The sequence below is a fragment of the Camellia sinensis genome, chromosome 4, assembly GCF_055761805.1.
Source record: "Camellia sinensis isolate YWXY chromosome 4, ASM5576180v1, whole genome shotgun sequence".
In the NCBI taxonomy this organism is placed as follows: Eukaryota; Viridiplantae; Streptophyta; class Magnoliopsida; order Ericales; family Theaceae; genus Camellia; species Camellia sinensis.
Window position 1 is genome coordinate 200,739,817 of NC_138964.1, and position 18,832 is coordinate 200,758,648.

The following is an 18,832-nucleotide window of genomic DNA, read 5'->3' on the forward strand; positions in this document are numbered from 1 at the left end:
ATCATCATTATCAACACATCATCATCACCAAAAAAAAATATATATATATATATATATATATTCAGATCCGAATCTCTTATCACCACCATCACCGTCGATCTTCCTTCTCCGCCATCACCGTCTTCTTCTCTTCCTCCTCATTCTCCCCATCTTTTCTCCTTCTTCTCTCTTCCTCTTCTCTTCTCTTCTCTCCTTTCTCTCTCTCGCCTCTGTCTGTCTGTGTTCAAAAACAAGAAGAAAAAAAAGCAAGAAAAGGAAGAAAAAGAGAAAAAAAAAAAAAAAAAACGACGTCGTTTTGGGTTTCGAATCAACGATTTTGAGCCCTCAAATAATTTTCATCATACTCCACTGTAGCACGGGCAAAGGCAAGTACTTATCTGACACCAAGATCCTTGGAATACGTGGTTCACATATTTTGAGATAGAGAGAGGGCATTTTTTTTGCTATTTTGGAATTTTTAAAGCGTGTCAATTTACTTACTATATATTTTATGCCAGTAGAAATAAGGAAAGTCTTTTATCGATAAGACAAAATATGCCTTTTTGCTTTAACACCAATATTAAGAGCACTACTTTATGGACCGAAATTTGATCAAGATATATTGGGCAATAACGACCCTTCCTTATTACAATCGAACAATCACGTAACAAATCAATTATTTTCATCTATCGATTAACTACTTTCTATCTCTAATCTACGCACAATTATTATGAAGAGAAACTATCTTATGCACTCTTAAAATTCTTTGACATACAATATACGTTAGTTTTAAGAAAATGTTTGCACACTAAGTATCAATCGTTCAAGTTGCACTAACGATCGCAAAACTCATTCTCATTAGTTATGAGTCACTCGTTCCCGTGCCACTAGAACTTAGAACGGTTTTTAACTCATCTTAAGAGAGTGCCGATGAATCTCTAATTTTGTAACCTGTCTACACTTCACTCTAATGGATATAAGAACAATTGCTATCTAATTGCCTCCACCCTCGAACTCCGAAGCATTTGGGTTTAATACAATCTAATAAACCATAATTTGATTTGAGGGACAGAATCCTAAACCAGATTTTCCAAATAATCCAAGGGATAGTAGGGTAAGAAATCATATTCAATATATTGCATAACAGTTATCAAATTAACAACAAAAAGGTTTCCAAAGATATTTAAGGGAAAAGAGCATTTATGATTCCTGACAATCAAGCAATTAATGCACCCCAACCTAAAATCACAAATAACAATTAACCAAAGCTTAACAGTAGCAGCAGCAGTCAGAGAATTTCTCAACCCAATTCCAAAACCCTAGTTCTCTCAGGGGAAACAGAATCAGAATTCCATGGAAAAATTGAGGGGTTGGAAAGATTTAGGAGTGGTGGACACCATCTATGAGGAAGATCTTGAGGACTTCTCCGCCTCCCCTTCTCTCTCTCCTCCCCTCTCTATCCCTCCCACTCCCCTCCATTCTACTGTACGAGCATGGTAATTTTTTTCCCAATCTCTCTCTCTTCTCTTCTTTTTGTTTTATTTTATTTATTTATTTGCATATCAGTCTATGTCTATTGATTTTCTTTTCTTCTTCTTTATTTATTTATTTATTTATTTTTTTTTTTTTGTATTTTTTATATTTTTTATTTATAAAAAATGTGACATAAGGTCGCTGGCCAGGGGATGTGAAACTGATGTCTTGATACACATTGACGGCTCAAGTTTCTACCTTCACAAGGTAAGTGATCTAAATTTTTGTTGGGTTTCCTGTAAAATTAAATCTTAAATTGGTTGAATTGATTATAAAAACATTTGTCTCTAGATTTATATTTTTTTATTCCTCCCCTGCTGCTTATTTATCAGAAAAGCTGTGACCCCATAAAAATGTCCAGAAAATTATCATAAATTGTTTATCAATGTGTATATTGAAAGTTACACTTTAGGTGAATCCAGACCATTGATGTGAAATTCAAGGTCTTTTCTGAGTTTTTCATTCTGAGATGGTAACATTGTTGGTTAGGGGCAACTATGTAGGTTACAGATTTTTTTTTACTCGCATATTTTTTCCTTAATCAATGAATATTAATCCCGAGGTACAATTAAATTTTGTTTAACTAAAAAAAAAAAATAGTTTTAGTTTTTTTTTTTAATTTAAAAATTATCTTTTTCATTAATGGGTACAAAAATTAATTTGTGAGCAAATTGCTGGTTTTATAACTCTTTTTATGCCTGAGATAACAATTATCAAAATGACTTGCTTTTCTATAAATATAAATTGAGGGTCAAAATTAGACAGATCAAAGGTATGCATATGCATATCAAATGAAAGTTTTTAATATAAAAAAAAAAAACTTTTCATTTTGATTATAGTAACTTACTATAAAATCAAATATTTAAGGTTATGATTGAAAAACAATAATTTTGAGAGAATGGGAATGTGATTCTCAATTCTGTGATTCAGTTGTTAAAATGCGGTTGAAATGAAAATGTATGGGAGATTTAGTCAAAAACATCTCATAATAAAATTTGAGTTATGCTAGGGAGATAGCAATTATCAAAATGACTTGCTTTTCTATAAATATAAATTGAGGGTCAAAATTTGACAGAAAAAAAGGTATGCATATGCATATCAAATGAAAGTTTTTAATATTAAAAAAAAAAAAAAAACTTTTCATTTTGATTATAGTACTTACTAGAAAATCAAATATTTAAGGTTATGTTAATGGGAATGTGGTTCTCAATTCTGTGATTCAGTTGTTAAAATGCGGTTGAAATGAAAATGTATGGGAGATTTCAAAAACCTCTCATAATAAAATTTGAGTTATGTTAGGAATTCCAAATATTTTACCAAATCTCTCACATAGATGTGAGACCTACACACATGTGGACTTGTGTGAGTCTCACCCCATATGAGAGGTTTGGTAGAATATTTGGTAGAATGTGTGGGAAACCTAGCATTACTCATAAAATTTTAATGTATGAATGACAAGTATAAAAATTTTCTTTGAAAAGTGCAACACATATTACTATTATCAAAATATTAAATTTTAAAACAATATAACTTTTGATGTAAATGTCGATTTTTAATAAAAGTAGTAGTTTTAAAATCCTCTCATCAAGATCTATCAAATAAAATCCATGGTAATTATGAAATTCTTATATATATATATATATATATATATATTACAGTTGAAATTGATGTAAATAGTAATAGTAGCATGTTATTCTATCTCATAGTAACATGTTACTTTGTTTGACAGTTATTCTGTTTGACAGTAATATGTTACTTTGACAATATTGTCTAAGGAAAAAAATATATATTTTATTTTGTCTTTGTTCAATTATGTGTTTTCTCCTTAAGAGATTTATGACGCAAAATAAATCAAGTTCCATTTTCACCAAACAAGAGTTCAATAGAATGATTTTGGCTAAATTTTTGAGAATGTAATTCCTAATTTATCAATCCAAGGAATTATTTCCCTCAACCCTACTTTCCTAAGTAATCTCACATTCAGATTTTAATTTTGAAAATGTTAAAATAAACATTTAAATGATATAATTTTTTTCCCCATATAAGATACTTAAATTATCTAAACACTTCAATGAGATTATCAACTATCAAATTATTAGGAATGAGATTCCCAGTAATAAGATATTCATTTTGATTCCTACTATTCAAATATATCCTGAAGTTTTGCCACAAGTAAGCTACAACCTCCAACGTTTAAAAATAAAAATATAAAATTTCTCAACTATTTTCACTTTATTTTATTTTTTGTATACATCCATGGGAGTTAAATAGAATTTAGATGTTAGTTGGAAAATGAAAATAACAAAGGGCATCAACTTCTTTTTTTCTTTTTCTTTTTTAAGGAGTTGAATTCACAAGTTCACACAATAGAGAGTAGTGCTCCGTAATCACTTAGAATTTCATGTAATATGTTTTTTAGAAGTTGTAATATGACTTATGAATAGTACAATGTTTTTGACCAATGAGTAAAACATTTTTCTAGTAAATGGGGCAAGGATTTGGATGTAATTTCATTAGGTTTACATATATAGTTACCTAATAATGCAATTGGTTATACAATAATTTCATGAACATAATCACAGACATCATATGTGAGATTCATCATTTGTCTCACTTCTGTGTCATATTATGTGAAAATTATTTACAAACTATATATGCTTAATTATCTAACTAGTTCATAAAAAAAAAAAAACTCCCTATTCTTATTACAATAGGCTAATATGCACAATAAAATCAGGAAAATATTTTTGTAAAACTTATGTAATGTAAGAGTAATTAAATTCTATATGATCTTACATACAAAATATTTATATTTCAATATTCATTTTAGTACTTATTGTTCACTAACGCTGTGTTTGGTTAGGGGATTTGAGGAGGAAATTAGAAAGGGAAATGGAAAAATTAGGTGAAATGTGAATAAAATATACTTACATTTTACCTAATTTCACACACCTTTTCTCTTTCCCTTTCCAAATCTCTCCCCAAATCCCCCAACCAAACACAGCATAAAGGTATCTCAATATAAATTGGATTTATTGTAATCAAATTTGCTTTTTTAAACCTAAAATCAGAGGGAATAAGATGAAAATAAAGTTTGGTCACTGATAAACTTCTGTAATTAATATAAAATAGTGGCCATTTATATATATATATATATATATTCAGGATCCTCTAGCAGCGAGGAGTGGCTACCTCAAACGGCAACTCGACAAATTGTCCGAAATAACCCTATCTCCGCTGTTAAACATAACGGCCGAAACATTCACTCTCGTAGCCGACTTCTGTTACGGTCTCCACGTCGTCATAACGCCCTTTAACGTCGCTGCTCTCAGAGTAGCGGCGGAGTTGCTCGAAATGACGGAGACTAAAGGCTGCGCCGCCGCCGACGGCGAGAACTTGAGGCAGAAGACGGAGGAGTACTTTTGTTGGGCGGTGGCGCTCAGCCGTGAGTACGTTTTGATCGTGTTCCGATCGTGCCTGTCGCTGCTGCCGGAGGCGGAGACGACGGCGGCTCTCGCCAGCAGATGTGTTGAAGCGTTGAGTTTGTTGGATGACGGTGACAGCGTTATGAGTTGTACCGAAGATTTGAAAAGGGTGCGAGCTGAGGATTTTCAAATAGTCATCGAGTCCATGCATTGTCGGTTGACTGCAAATCACGACCTCCTTTACAGAATCGTTGACCTTTATGTCAAGGTAAGAATTATTTTTTCATTATTTTTTGTATTTTTGGATAAATATACTTCGAGTTTCGTATTCGCATTTTATGTGTTAAATGTGAAAATGTTGGCCTAAATTCATGAAGATATTATTTTTAAATTGCTTTTGGATAAAAAAATTTGAAAAAAAATTTATGAAAAGAAAAAGAAATGGATGAATTTTTTTTTTTTTTTTTCAACTTTCTCGTTCCATTTTTTTCTTTCATAAATTTTTTACATTACTGATCTAAACATACCATTAAAAAACATTAGAGAGCTAATAAATTGAAAAATCTAGACATTCCCAAGATGTTGATTTGTAATTATGTATCAATTTTAAGTAATATATAACAATCCCAATCAAACAAACAAGACAAATCGACATAACGATTTTACGTGAAAAAATCACAATTGGACACCTCCAATTGTGATAAAAAAATCACGGGCAAAAGCCACAAAACAATCCACTAAAAAGACATAAAAGGTATTACACATGTATACTCTCAATTACCTAGCGAATCCACGTCCGAATTGAACCAACCCCTATGTGCCTCTTCCAACCTCGTCATCACCTCGGAATTGTCTTGACGATGAGCCACTCCAGAATCCACCAAAGCTTCAGGCTCAAATTCTTCAGAATTCACCAAAGAACAACTCTCTCTTTTGTATAGAATGAACAAACAAACCTTTGATGTATTCTTCTTAACCCATGAGTTGAATACTCAATTAAACATAAAAAAAAACTAGCAAAATATCCCCAAATATAAACTTTAATATCCAAAAAGAAGATCTGGAAAAGTAATCCTAAATTCTGATAGAAACACGTACTTATAGAAATCTGGAACTGCGAGGCTCGCTCGAGCGAAGCTTCTCTCGCTCGAGCGAGGAACCAAAAACGTGTGTTGAATACTCAGGCAAACCTTAATATCCAAAAACGCATGTTCGATATAAACCTTAATATCCAAAAAGAATATCTGGAGAAGTAATCCTAAATTCTGACAGAAACCCATACTTATAGAAATTTGGAATTGCGAGGCTCGCTCGAGCGAAGCTTCTCTCGCTCGAGCGAGGAACCAAAAACGCGTGTTTTCCATTAGTGGCTTCGCTTGAGCGTACATTCATCTCTTTCAGGTTTTTATACAGACGCAGCCTTCGCTTGAGCAAGAACTCCTTTGCTCGAGCGAGCAAGGGTGGACAGGCAACTTTGAATAGAATTTTGCATTTTGCTTCGGGGGCGCTGCCTCTCGACCCCGCCTGGGCACTGCCCTGGACCCGCCAAGGGGTGCTGCCCCTGGACTTCCGCGAGCTGACCGGGCAGCTCAATCTCTGTCATAATCAACGAAGTGGCAATCTTGAAAGTATTAACATCACAAATTTCTCTGCAAGGCACAATTCGGGTTGGATTCGCATCTAAAACTCATTTCCTCACTGAAATACAAGAGCGAATAAAATCACAACTGAAAGGAGTTTTGTCAAATGGGATTGCCAAGAATAAAAACCTAACAATCTCCCCTTTTGGCAATGCCGTGACAAAACACCTCTAACAAAGAAAATCTAAACACCCCAACTCATTACAGCCAACAAAAACAAATTTCTTTCTGACGGTCAGGATCTGCAAAACAACTATTAATGCCACAATTTCCAAAACAACTATTAGTCCCACAAGAGTATATGAAAAAAAAAACAATAAACATATAGCTAGATTATCTTGAAGCATGAGATTGAAAACATGAATAGATGCAACTTGGAGATTTTAAAAACATGTAGCATGAAAACCTGAAAACTAAGACATATGCACCCGACAACATTACTCCCCCTTTTGGCACAAATTGACAAAGGAGGCTCAAACAACTAAAACAAGATCAGAAACCACACAAGCAATGATAAGATTATGTAAATATCAAAAGCATACAAGAAGGAAATAATAAAGAAGCAGTGCATAGCAACATGCAAACCAACTAAAGCCAATCTCCCTTTCACTCAAAGCAACCACAAACACTGTACAGAAAACAATGAACAAGAAGAAACTGATAAAAATAATATGGTGGAGCAAGTAAGAAATCTCAGATATGTACCTTAGAACACACAAGATTACTCAAAAAACACAATTACTTAAAAACACAATGTGCACAGTCTATAACAGATTCCTCATGAAAGAAAGTGATGCATTATGTGAAAAGCATAGATCCCATGATAAAAGTGTGTGTGTGACTCTTAGAGTTCGACAAACACAAGATTTAAATCCTAGCAGTAATCTAAAAACTGGACCTCCGACAAGAGAATCTAAGCACAACTATAGGAAAGTCAAACCACTAGGAATCAAGGGGTATTTGGTGAGTAAAGGCGGAGGCTCCCCCTCAATCAATGAATCCTTTATTTTTTTCCTTTATTTTTTTTTTCACATCTTTTTCTTTTCTTTCTTTTGTACATTTTTTTTTTTGTTTCTTTCTTTTGCACACTCATTGGCGGCTGACACGCTCAAGAGTATAGAAACCGAACCAGAGAAGCATGGATATAATAAGGATGGCCTGCTTGGTGACTCTAAGGTAGCCTTTTCCTCATGCCTAGACTACAAAGAATAGAAAGGAAAGCCGTGGAGAAGCAAAAAGATGGAAGCTGGTTAAGCGACTCAACATCACCTATGATATGCTAGTATAGGTCAATTCCTCTAGAAAAACAAAAGATACCATGCCAGAAGTCCATAAAGAAAAAAGATCACTAAGGCGGAAGACTCCGATATTTGCTAATCCAAGAGTGTGTACAGAATGAGATATACTAATCAAAAAACACACACTCCAAAATGAGTAATGACCACAGAAAGCACATACATATTAACATGTAATGGATATTCTCATCAATTCCAATATGCACCAAGGACCACTCAAAAATTTCAAGCTTGCAAAACCATATCAAAAAAATCTTTTTGGATTTTTTTTTTCATTTTTTTTTCTAAACAAAACAATACATAAAACGAACATGCACACATTTTTTTTTAAAACAAAACATGTCAGAAAACAAACAAGCACACAATTTTTTTCATTAAAAAAAAAACACACAGAGACCCTAAAACAAAAACAAATAAACAAATTAACACAAGTCAAGTTTTTGTACCCAAACCGCTTTAGTATGAAGAAAGTTATGCAAATTGCGGTTCTTTGATGGTGTCTTGACGTTACGGTTCCCTTTCCCTTCAATGGGAACCCGTCTAGACTTGGTGTCCAACTTCCTATTCCTAGCTTTAGACAAACAAAACCTCTGTTCACATTTGGTCTTAAGCAAATCAAAATAACGAGGTCTAATATGACTCTCAACCTTATTACCACCAATGAAGTGTCTCTTACCCCACGAGATGTTAGAATTTCTTCCATCTCTTTGAGACACTCTCACATGCAACTTATAACAATAAGGGCGAATATGACCATGCATACCACAATGATGACAAATAAAAACAGGGTGTACCTTCTTTTCTTTTACCTTACCAACTCTAGGAAGTTTGAGAAGTCCATCCTTATGTTGAATTTTTTGTTCTCCCTTTCCTTGAGTTCTTGTATCATGAGATGTAGATGCATTCTGTTTTTGCTCTTTGTTATCACCAAAGCCAATGCCACTCTTGTGAAAACAAATTTGTTGAGACCCAATGATATTGTCCAAAGTCTTTGATCCTCTGTTCCAAAGACCAATGGTAGCCATAGCACACTTGAGTTCTTCCTCTTTCTTGATTATTAGTTCTTTTAAAACAACTTGAGACATCTCGAGAGTTTCAATTTTTTCTTCATATGTTGCATAGATTTGCTGTAGCTCATTCCTCTCTGTCTCACAAGTCAAGAGTTTTGCACAAAGAGCTTATCGATCATTAGCTATCTTGACGGCATCAATCCTAGCCTCGGAAATCTCCTCCTTTAGTTTGACATTCTCACTTTCACATGCTTTGAGTTTCATAGTGAGTTTGTCATTTAATTTGGATAACTTAAGAGATTCCTTATACAACTTTTCATAAGCTTGCTCAAGCTCTTCATTATTACTTCCCGAGGATTCATCATCAGTGGCATTCTCAGCCGGGCTCTTCGGATACTCTATTCATCATTTAGTTTCGAAAACCGCCATGAAAACAATGAATTGTTTATGTCCCTCTTCGCCTTGATCTTCATTGTCACTTTCATCTTCATCAGATTCTGATGCATCATCCCAAGTGATGGTGAGGGCTTTCTTCTTCTTCAAACGAGTGGGGCATTCTGAAGCAAAGTGGCCAAATCCTTGGCATTCATAGCATTAGACTCTTTCAGAGTTCCCTTGTATCTTTTCTTTCTCCTTCTTGGCTATAGAATTAATTTTAAGTTTATCTTTGCCTTTGAATTTATGAGTATGAGTAGAGTCCAAAAGATTAGGATTCTTTTTCAAAAAAGATTTTTTAAATTGTTTTACAAAAGCATCTGTAATTTTGGAATCTATCTCACAGTCCTCATCAGAATCTTCTCCAACTCTACAAGCACTACTATAAGCAATAGTATCTTTTTGTTTCTTTTTGAAATTTCTATGTGCTTCATAAGTTTGGAGATTTCCAACCAAATGATCTAACTTGAGGTTATCAACATCTTGAGCTGCCTCAATAGCCGTAACTTTTGGTTGGAACCGATCGGGCAAGGATCTCAAAATTTTTCCCACAACTTTGGATTCTGGTATTTTTTCACCTAATTAAAGCTGGAATTTACAATGTCACTCAACTTCGCATAAAATTCATCAAAGATCTCACTATCTTTCATTGAAAGGTTTTCGAAACTAGACATGAGCCTTTGAAGTTTTGAGCGTTTAACAAAAGGAGTGCCCTCATGAATAGTTTGTAAGATATCTCAAGCCTCTTTTGCGACTTCACAATTGCAAATACGACTAAACTCTTCAGGTGTGACAGCGCAAAAGAGAGAATTGATAGCTTTACTATTCCAGCTACTATTTTGGTAATCGATTGTGTCCCACTTATTAATTAGTTTAGGGAAAGTTATTCCATCAACGGTAATCGTTGGTTCAGTCCACCCATACATGACAGATTGCCAAAATTTTTCATTAATAGATTTTAAAAACGATCTCATCCGAGCTTTTCAAAACGAATAATTGGATCCGTCAAGTAGGGGTGGTCGAACCATAGAATTTCCCTCACGTATTGAATCCATTATCACAAATCAAATAAGATCTCGTTCTAAAAGAATGTTTTTTTTTTTAAAAAAATAGAACTACCGGCTCTGATACCAATTGAAAAATCTAGAAATCCCCTAGATGTTGATTTGTTAATATGTATCAATTTTAAGCAATATATAACAATCCCAATAAAACAAACAAGACAAATCGACACAATGATTTTACGTGAAAAAACCACAATTGGACACCTCCAATTGTGATAAAAAAAATCACAGGCAAAAGCCACAAAACAATCCACTAAAAAGACATAAAGGAATTACACAGGTATACTCTCAATTACCTAGCGAATCCACGCCCGAATTGAACCAACCCCTATATGCCTCTTCCAACCCCGTCTTCACCTCGGAATTGTCTTGACGACGAGCCACTCCAGAATTCACCAAAGCTTTAGGCTCAAATTCTTCAGAATCCACCGAAGAACAACTCTCTCTTTTGTATAGAATGAACAAACAAACCTTTGATGTATTCTACTTAACCCATGAGTTGAATACTCAATTAAACATCAAAGAAAACTAGTAAAATATCCCCAGATATAAACCTTAATATCCAAAAAGAAAATCTAGAGAAGCAATCCTAAATTCTGACAGAAACCCATATTTATAGAAATTTGAAACTGCGAGGCTCGCTCGAGCGAAGCTTCTCTCGCTCGAGCTAGGAACCAAAAACGCGTGTTTTCCATAAGTGGTTTCGCTCGAGCCACGCACCCTTCGGTCGAGCGTGCATTCATCTCTTTTAGGTTTTTACACAGACGCAGCCTTCGCTCGAGCGAGAACTCCTTTGCTCGAGCGAGCAAGGGCGGATAGGCAACTTTGAATGCAATTTTGCATTTTGCTTTGGGAGCCCGCCTGGGCGTTGCCCCGGACCCACCAAGGGGCGCTGCCCCCTGGACCCCCACGAGCTAACCGGGCAGCTCGATCCCCGTTATAATCAGCGAAGTGGCAATCTTGAAAGTATTAACATCACAAACTTCTCTGTAAGGCACAATTCGGATTGGATTCGCAAACTCATATCCTCACTGAAATACAAGAACGAATAAAATCACAACTGAAAGGAGTTTTGTCAAACGAGATTGCCAAGAATAATAACCTCACATAAACATTATTAAAATATTAAATATTCATGTGACATATTGAGCATTTAATAAATATGGTGGTGTTTGGGAACTTGGTTCACAAATTTTTTCTCATTTTTTTCACTAAAAGACAAAAGTTTTGCAAAGCCAAAAAAAAAACAAATCCAAACAAAATGCTCCCTCCGTCCCAAAATATTAGTCCCTTATTCCATTTTTCATTGTCCCAAAATATTAGTCCCTCTTCAAAAATCAAATACAAAAATAATATAAATTTCCTATTTTGCCCTTGTTTTAAATTAATAAACAATACAAAAAGTACAATTATGACATTGATATTTCTAAAAAATGTACTATCAAAAGGATAATTTTGGAAAAATAACTTTTTTCAAATGCAATAATTGTACTACCAAAAAAAGTTGGATTCCCCAAAAAAGACCATTATTTTGGGACGGAGGGAGTATAACATTCAACCCCATAATCATTTCACTTTTTCTCTCACAAACATCACATCCAACCACAAAAAAACTCAACTATCTTCCCAAACACTAAAAATTTTTTATCCAATAATATCTTACAATTAAAAAAATCTACATAAAAACCCAATTCCCAACCACCCACATAGCATTTGCTGGGTAACTTGATGTGATATATTATTATTTTTAATTATAATATTTAATTGCTTACCTATCTTTTAAGGTTCTATCGGCAAAATAATAGGGATACAATTTTAATATGTAAAAATAAATAATAAATAAATTAATATCATAATACATTTATTATTTAAGTAGTAAGAAATTTTTTTCTTAAACTCAACATCTTAGTTTTGATTCGTTTGGCCCATCGGCTCACTTAAGATTCACTTAAGGCCTGGCCCGAGGCCTAGGAGTGTAAAGATGGCTCGTGACCCGTTTGGGCTTTGGCTTGAGTTCAACCCGAGACCCTAGGCCTGGACTATTATTTTGAAGCCCCGACTCTTGACCCGGCCCATCGGTCCGCTTAAGGCCCACTCAAGGTCCGACCCGAGTCTTGGCCTGCCTGACGCCCAGTATCTTTTTTAGTGAAAATTAATAAACATTTGGTTGAAAAAATAAGGAAAAACAAAAAATTTGTTCAAGCTTGCCAAAGCCCGAGCCTAGGCCCACTAGCTTGCCCAAGGCCCGAATATCCTCTGGTTTGGACCTAGTTTTCTGGCTTGCAGGCCAGCCTGGACCAACCCGAATTTTGGCAGGAGCCCGCAATGCCTACCCTTAGGGGTGTAAATCTGGCTCAGCTTGGCCTATGTCGGGCCTCCGAGCTCCCACCAAAATTCGAGTCAGTCCAGGCCGACCCACGGGCCAAAAAATTAAACCCAGGCTCAAGCCCAAGCCCAAGCCCAAGCTTAGAGGTATTCTGACCTTGGACAAACTGGTGGGCCGGGCCTCAGGCCGGCTCAATGGGCTTGGGCCTGGCCTAGGACTTAGGCTGAGTTTGGACGGGCCTGACCATTTTTTTTTGTTTTTTTAAATTTTTTATACCAAAATTTTATTAGTTTTCATTAAAAAATACACTAGGTCTCGGGCGGGCGGGCTGGGCCGTAAGTAGGCCTTAAGCGGGCCGATGGGCTGGGACACGAGCCGGGCTAAACGGGTTGGGCCCATGGGTAGGGCCGAGCTTCAAAATGATGGCTCAAGCCTGGGCCCAAGCGGGCCTAAACGAGCCTGGCCTATCTCGGACCACCCACAGGCCGTAGGCCATTTTTACATTCTTACTTGACATTGGCTGGGTTAGGCCAAATTTACACCCCTACTGAGATCCAGTATCATTTTTTGTTGAAAAAACATAAAATTTTGGTGAAAAAAAAAATTTTTTTTGAAAAAAATGTTCAAACCCTATCCAAGCCTGAGCCCAGGCCCATCGGGTTGGCCCGCCCAAGACCCGAATAACCCTGGGCCTAGTCCTAATTTTCTGGCCAATGGGCCCAGTCGGCACGACCCCAAATTTTGGCGGGAACTCGCAAGGCCCGACATGGGCTGGCCAAAGCTCGTGCCCAGGTGGGTTGAGCCGGCCCAAATTTACACCCTAATTGCCCCCTATAATTTTGAAAATTACATTTCATCCCCTAAGATTTATAATTTCATAACATATCGTCCATTTTATTAACATTTTTTTAATTATATTGGAAATATATTTTAATTAATAATTTAAATAATTTTATTATTGTATAGAAAAGTAATTATGAATTTTTTTTAGTTAATTTTATTAAATAAAAAATTTTAACAAATGAATATTTATAACTTTTCAAATCACAAAAACAATTTGTATTTTAAACAAACTCAGGAGATGTATATATAATTTATCCTAATTTTTTAAATTACAACTTAAAAAATATAAAATTGTACAATTTTTTTCTTTAATTATAAAATTCATCCCCTTTTATGTGGTATTGACAATTTTAAAAAGAAAAATTCATGTCAAAGAATTAAACAAAAAATTAGCGAGTTTTGTTAGTAAAATATTTTTCTTGTAATGATTGTACAGGAACATGGTGGGGAGCTGACAAACGAACAGAAAACCCGAATATGCAATTCCATAGACTGCACCAAGCTCTCCTCTCATCTCCTCATGCACGCTGTCCAAAACCCTACCATGCCTCTCCGATTCGTCGTCCAAGCCATGTTCATCGATCAGCTCAACACTCGTCACTCCCTCATCCCCGCCTCCGACCACCACCGCCCTCGCCACCGCCACCGCACCACCACCACCACCACTTTAGGCGCAATTCTCCAACGCGACGCCGCGCTCCGCGAGGCGGCGCAACTCAAGGCGTCGATGGACGCCACCACCTCCCGCATCCAAACTTTAGAGAAAGAGCTGGACGGAATGAAGAAGCTCCTCCACGAGTCTGCGAATGCGGGAATCGATTTGCAATCCGACCGATCTGCGAGCTTTCGATTCAGCTCCGAGAATAAGATCGAGAGAGATGACAAAGGGTCTGTTTCTTTTGGCGGGTTTCGCACTTTTCCGAGGAGAGAGAGAATCGGAGGAGCATCGTCTTCGTCGGGCGGGTCGGGTGATGGAATTAGTGAGAGGGTTGAGAAGAAATTTGGGCGAAAATTGATTAGTAGATTGAAGAATGCGTTTCGTTCGTCGAAAAAGAATTCGGAAAGCGGAGCTCCGAGCAAAGTGGTTAAAGTGGTTGGAGATGGAGGAGAAGAGTTTGGGAATGGGGATGTTACTGTGATTAAAAAAGATGCACCTTTTCACCAGCGTTCTCGCTCTTTAGGTTGATGCTTTTTTTTCTTCTTATTCTTATTTATTTTATTTTTTTTAATTTTTTTTATTTGCTCTCCATTTTCCTGGCAATATGTGGTTGATACAGTTAGCTAGTGTTTGATATAATTTTAGAATTATGATTTGAGAATAGAGTTATATTTTGAATTTGTGAGTTTTGAAATTATGATTTAAGTGTGAAAATTTTATTTGATTATAAGTTTTGAATTGAGTTTGAAATTTTTGATGTAACATATGATATTTGATTTAAAAACTTACAATTCATAATCAAACACATAACTCAAAATTCTATTCAAAATTCATAAATAATTTTTTAAAAAATTCTGAAACTATTTTTTATTTAAAATATAAAAATAACATGTGTCAAAAAAAAAAAAAAAACTGTTTTGGTCAACCGGCCGGACGTGCGGGGAGACATTCGAGAGGATGACCGGGTAAACATATTTTCAAAAGTGGGTGTGGAATCGATTTTTGAAAATTCTAACCAAACACAACATTCAAATTAAGGTGTGGAATTACGTTTCAAAATCATAACTTAGTTTTTAAATTGGAAATTCATTTCTAAAACTGTTAAATTTTTTTGGGCCGAAAGCTTAATTATCTGTTTAAAAGTTTAATTTTATATCTATTTGTTCAAACGTATCTATTTGTTATGACCTAAACTAAACCAAACCAAACCAAATTAAGCATTAAGTCTCATCAAATAAGGCTGGTTACATGAATCATTCTTCTCCACTCGATTCTATTCAAGGTCATTTCTTTAGTCAAATTAAAAGATTCATATCTATATTTACCACACTAGTTCACGTCAATTTAGGTCTACCCCTTCCCTTAACATTACCATCTAGCGACACTGTATCGCATCTCTTTACTACCGTCTTTGTTGGTCTCCGTTGTAAATGACCAAATCATCTTAATCTATTCTCTCTCAACTTATCTTGTATCGGTGTTATTCTTACCTATTCTCGAATATACTCATTCCTAACTCTGTCTTTTTTAGTCTTGTCACACATTCACCTTAGTATCATCATCTCAACAACACTCATATTCTCCACATGTTGTTTCTTAGTTGCTCAATCCATACAATATCGCTGGTCTAATAGCCATTTTATAGAATTTTCCTTTTAGTGTAATGGGTACTTGTTTATCCCATAGTACTCTAGACGTACTCTTATATGACCTATTTGTTCAGATGTCTAATTATCTATTTAAATGTATACACGTATTTTATATCTATTCATTTATCTATTTAATATCATTTATATGTCTAACTCATTGTCACGTACGGTTGTTGCTGTTGAATATACTAGCGACTTTTTCGAATTTTTGGCATTAATAACTTTTCTGATGCTTTTTCAACGAATGTTTTTATCACTAAGAAAATTTTGTGTTTAGAGAAGCTCTCCAAACACATTTCCACTCATTGATTTCAGTGTGGTATTTGTTTTGAGTTTTCAAATTATAATTCCATATCCACTTTTGAAAACTCATTTCCAGGCGGAAAAATTTAGCTAACCTGGTCGTCTTCCTGGACATCCGCCCGGACGTCCGGCCAGTTGACTGGAACAGTATTCAATTTTTTTTTTAGCACCTGCTATTTTTATATTTTAAATAAAAAAATATTTTCAGAATTTTTAAAAAAAATTTATGAGTTTTGATTAGGATTTTGGATTATGTGTTTGGTTATTAGTTGTAAGTTTTTGAATTAAATATCCTATGTCACATCATTTATTTCAAACTCAATTTAAAACTCTTTTCAAAACTCATAACTAAACAAATTTTTCACATTCAAATCATAATTCTAAAACTCACAAACTCAAAATACAATTCTATTCTCAAATCATATTTAAAAAACTCTACCAAACGCTATCTAAAATTTTAATTAAATGATATATGACTCAAGAAATACACTTTTCACCCGTTAATTTTGAAAAATTTTGTTTATTTATTTATTTTTTCTCTCTCGCAGTAGTATAGTAATTATGTGAGTTATCTAAATAGGGGCTATATTGGGATGCGTGGGCCAATTGTCCCAATGAGTGGGCCGGGCTAGGCCAGGACCGGGGCCGGGGCTGGGGATTACACTCCCCGTCCCTGATCCCTGAAGGCAAAAAATCTCCGTCTCCAGCCCAATCCCCGGCGGGGAAACCATTACCCCTCGCCTCCGCCCCCTAACAGGTATCGGGTTTGCTTGACCCCGAAATATCCCCGACTTTTTTTTTTCTTCTCTTTTTTGAATTTTGTTCAACACAAGAACAAAAAAAAAAAATCTATTTTATGTTTCATCATCATCAACAACACCAATTTGAAGCATGATATATATACAAATAAAATTAAAATATATATACATTTTTACCTATATCCTCAAATTGCCCACCCATATTTCATCTATAAGAAACCCAACAATAATGGAAACAAAAACATACAAGAAACTTGTTATCCAAAAAGCAACCTAAGAGGGAGGTGAATTAGGTTTCTATAAATTAAAATTAATAATACCCTAATAAAATTAACTATTAGTACAACAAATTATTAACAAGCACAATGATGAACTTAGCAATATATGATCAAGCAAAATAACAATGAAGTATAGCTAACATACAAGGTAAATCAAATGATTAACACATGAATATCAAATAGTTATAGCAGTAGTAGGAAAATAAAGAGATTAGGGAACAGGAGGCAAACAGATTTATAGTGGTTCGACTTCAACTAAGCCTACATCCACTTCTTAAGCTTCATTTGAGATTTTCCACTACCTTCTACCTTTACAAGGGTGCTAGCAACCTCATAAACATGGAGCAATCCTCCACAGATTTTACACAGACTTCACAAGCCCAAACCCTTGCAAATCTTAGGTGATTCACAATCACTCTTAAGATTTCAAGAACACAGTATTTGCAACATTTTTACAAGATGAAATGGTATTTTTGCTTTCAAAGAAAGTTTACAATAAATATCTCTCCTAGATGGATATACAAAATGAAGCTCACTTATTTTGTGTAAAAAACCTCTCAAAAGTAAATATGCTTAAGGCTAAGTTGTGTGTGTTTTCTAAAGGAAAGGAAAAGAAAATACAAAAGATTTGATCTTCAGAAAATAGAGAGATGAAATTGATGATAAAATCACATAGCTTTTCTTGGCTCAAATCTCTTGAATTTCTGATGACCTTTCATAGGTAGATGGGCTTAAGGTTATGGCTCAGTGTTTGATTTTATGAAGGATGAGTGATTAACTCAAATGAAGAACACTCCAGGAACTCCGAGAAGATGAAATAAGTGAGTGATGAATGATATAGAAATGTTTTGCTTGTTGTCTCTATATCCCTATCTTCAGCAGGAGTACTTTTATTTATTAAGAAGAAAAACATTGATCGTTGCCTGTTGCGTGTGTTGAGAAGATTGAGTAAGATTTTGGTTAACTCTACTTTACTCCAATTTGCATTCCCCATGCATGATTAGATCTTGAAAGAGTTGAAGATGGGTCTGATTGAAGACAAGTAAATTTGAAAAAAAAGAGCTGTTGTAGTATAGAGTGGTCGTCCACCTAGATGTCCAAAGCCAAGCTTTGTTCTTATGGGACGTCTGCCCGGACGTCCACCCGGATGCCTACCTGGATGTCCGGTGAAGTCCCGGCCGACAAGGATGACTGTCGCGGTCATCGAGCATATTGCTGGTCTGACAGCCGGAGCGAAGCTAGACTGAACTGGAGTGAAACAAGATGATTTTGGCCTAGCCGATCGTCCCCCCGTCTGCCAGACGTTCACCCGAACGTCCACCTAGTGTATTTTTAGCCTCTTTTCTTCTTCTGCTGCTGCTGCTTGTGTTGTGTTGCTACAATTTTTGGTCTGTTTTGTTGTTGTTTTTGTTGCTGTTTTGCTGATGTTTTTGGGTTGATTTGCTGCTATTTTTGGGCTGTTTTGCAGCTGTTTTTGCTGATGGTTTTGGGGCTATTTTTAGATTTTTTTTGCTACAGGTTTTGCTGTTATTTTTGTGCTGATTTTCTACTATTTTAGACTCTATTTTAGGCTGAAATTAACACATGTTTAAGATCATTTGAACCTCTAAAGAGATAGATTAAATTGACATGGATA

The 18,832-nt window shown here is 35.3% G+C and overlaps 1 protein-coding gene across 2 annotated transcripts; it reads left to right on the forward strand.

Annotated features, from left to right (window-relative positions):
• Positions 1-1,220: 1,220 nt before the first annotated feature.
• Positions 1,221-14,905, forward strand: LOC114306668 (Phototropic-responsive NPH3 family protein). Of its 2 annotated transcripts, none has more exons than XM_028251947.2 (4): positions 1,221-1,475; positions 1,662-1,719; positions 4,678-5,205; positions 13,987-14,905. In XM_028251947.2, the coding sequence occupies exons 1-4, from the start codon at positions 1,333-1,335 to the stop codon at positions 14,734-14,736; spliced, it is 1,479 nt and encodes a 492-aa protein (XP_028107748.2). In that variant the 5' UTR covers positions 1,221-1,332; the 3' UTR covers positions 14,737-14,905. The 2 variants fall into 2 exon arrangements, with proteins under 2 accessions (XP_028107748.2, XP_028107747.2); XM_028251946.2 differs by having other exon boundaries at positions 1,226-1,475; positions 1,650-1,719.
• Positions 14,906-18,832: the final 3,927 nt, after the last annotated feature.

What these genes read in the sequence shown, in the direction of transcription:
- LOC114306668 (XM_028251946.2), top strand. Translation starts at nt 1,333, where the DNA reads ATGGAAAAATTGAGGGGTTGGAAAGATTTAGGAGTGGTGGACACCATC. An exon ending in CATTCTACTGTACGAGCATG is followed by an intron (nt 1,476 to 1,649) that starts GTAATTTTTTTC and finishes ATGTGACATAAG; the next exon opens with GTCGCTGGCCAGGGGATGTG. An exon ending in CAAGTTTCTACCTTCACAAG is followed by an intron (nt 1,720 to 4,677) that starts GTAAGTGATCTA and finishes ATATATATTCAG; the next exon opens with GATCCTCTAGCAGCGAGGAG.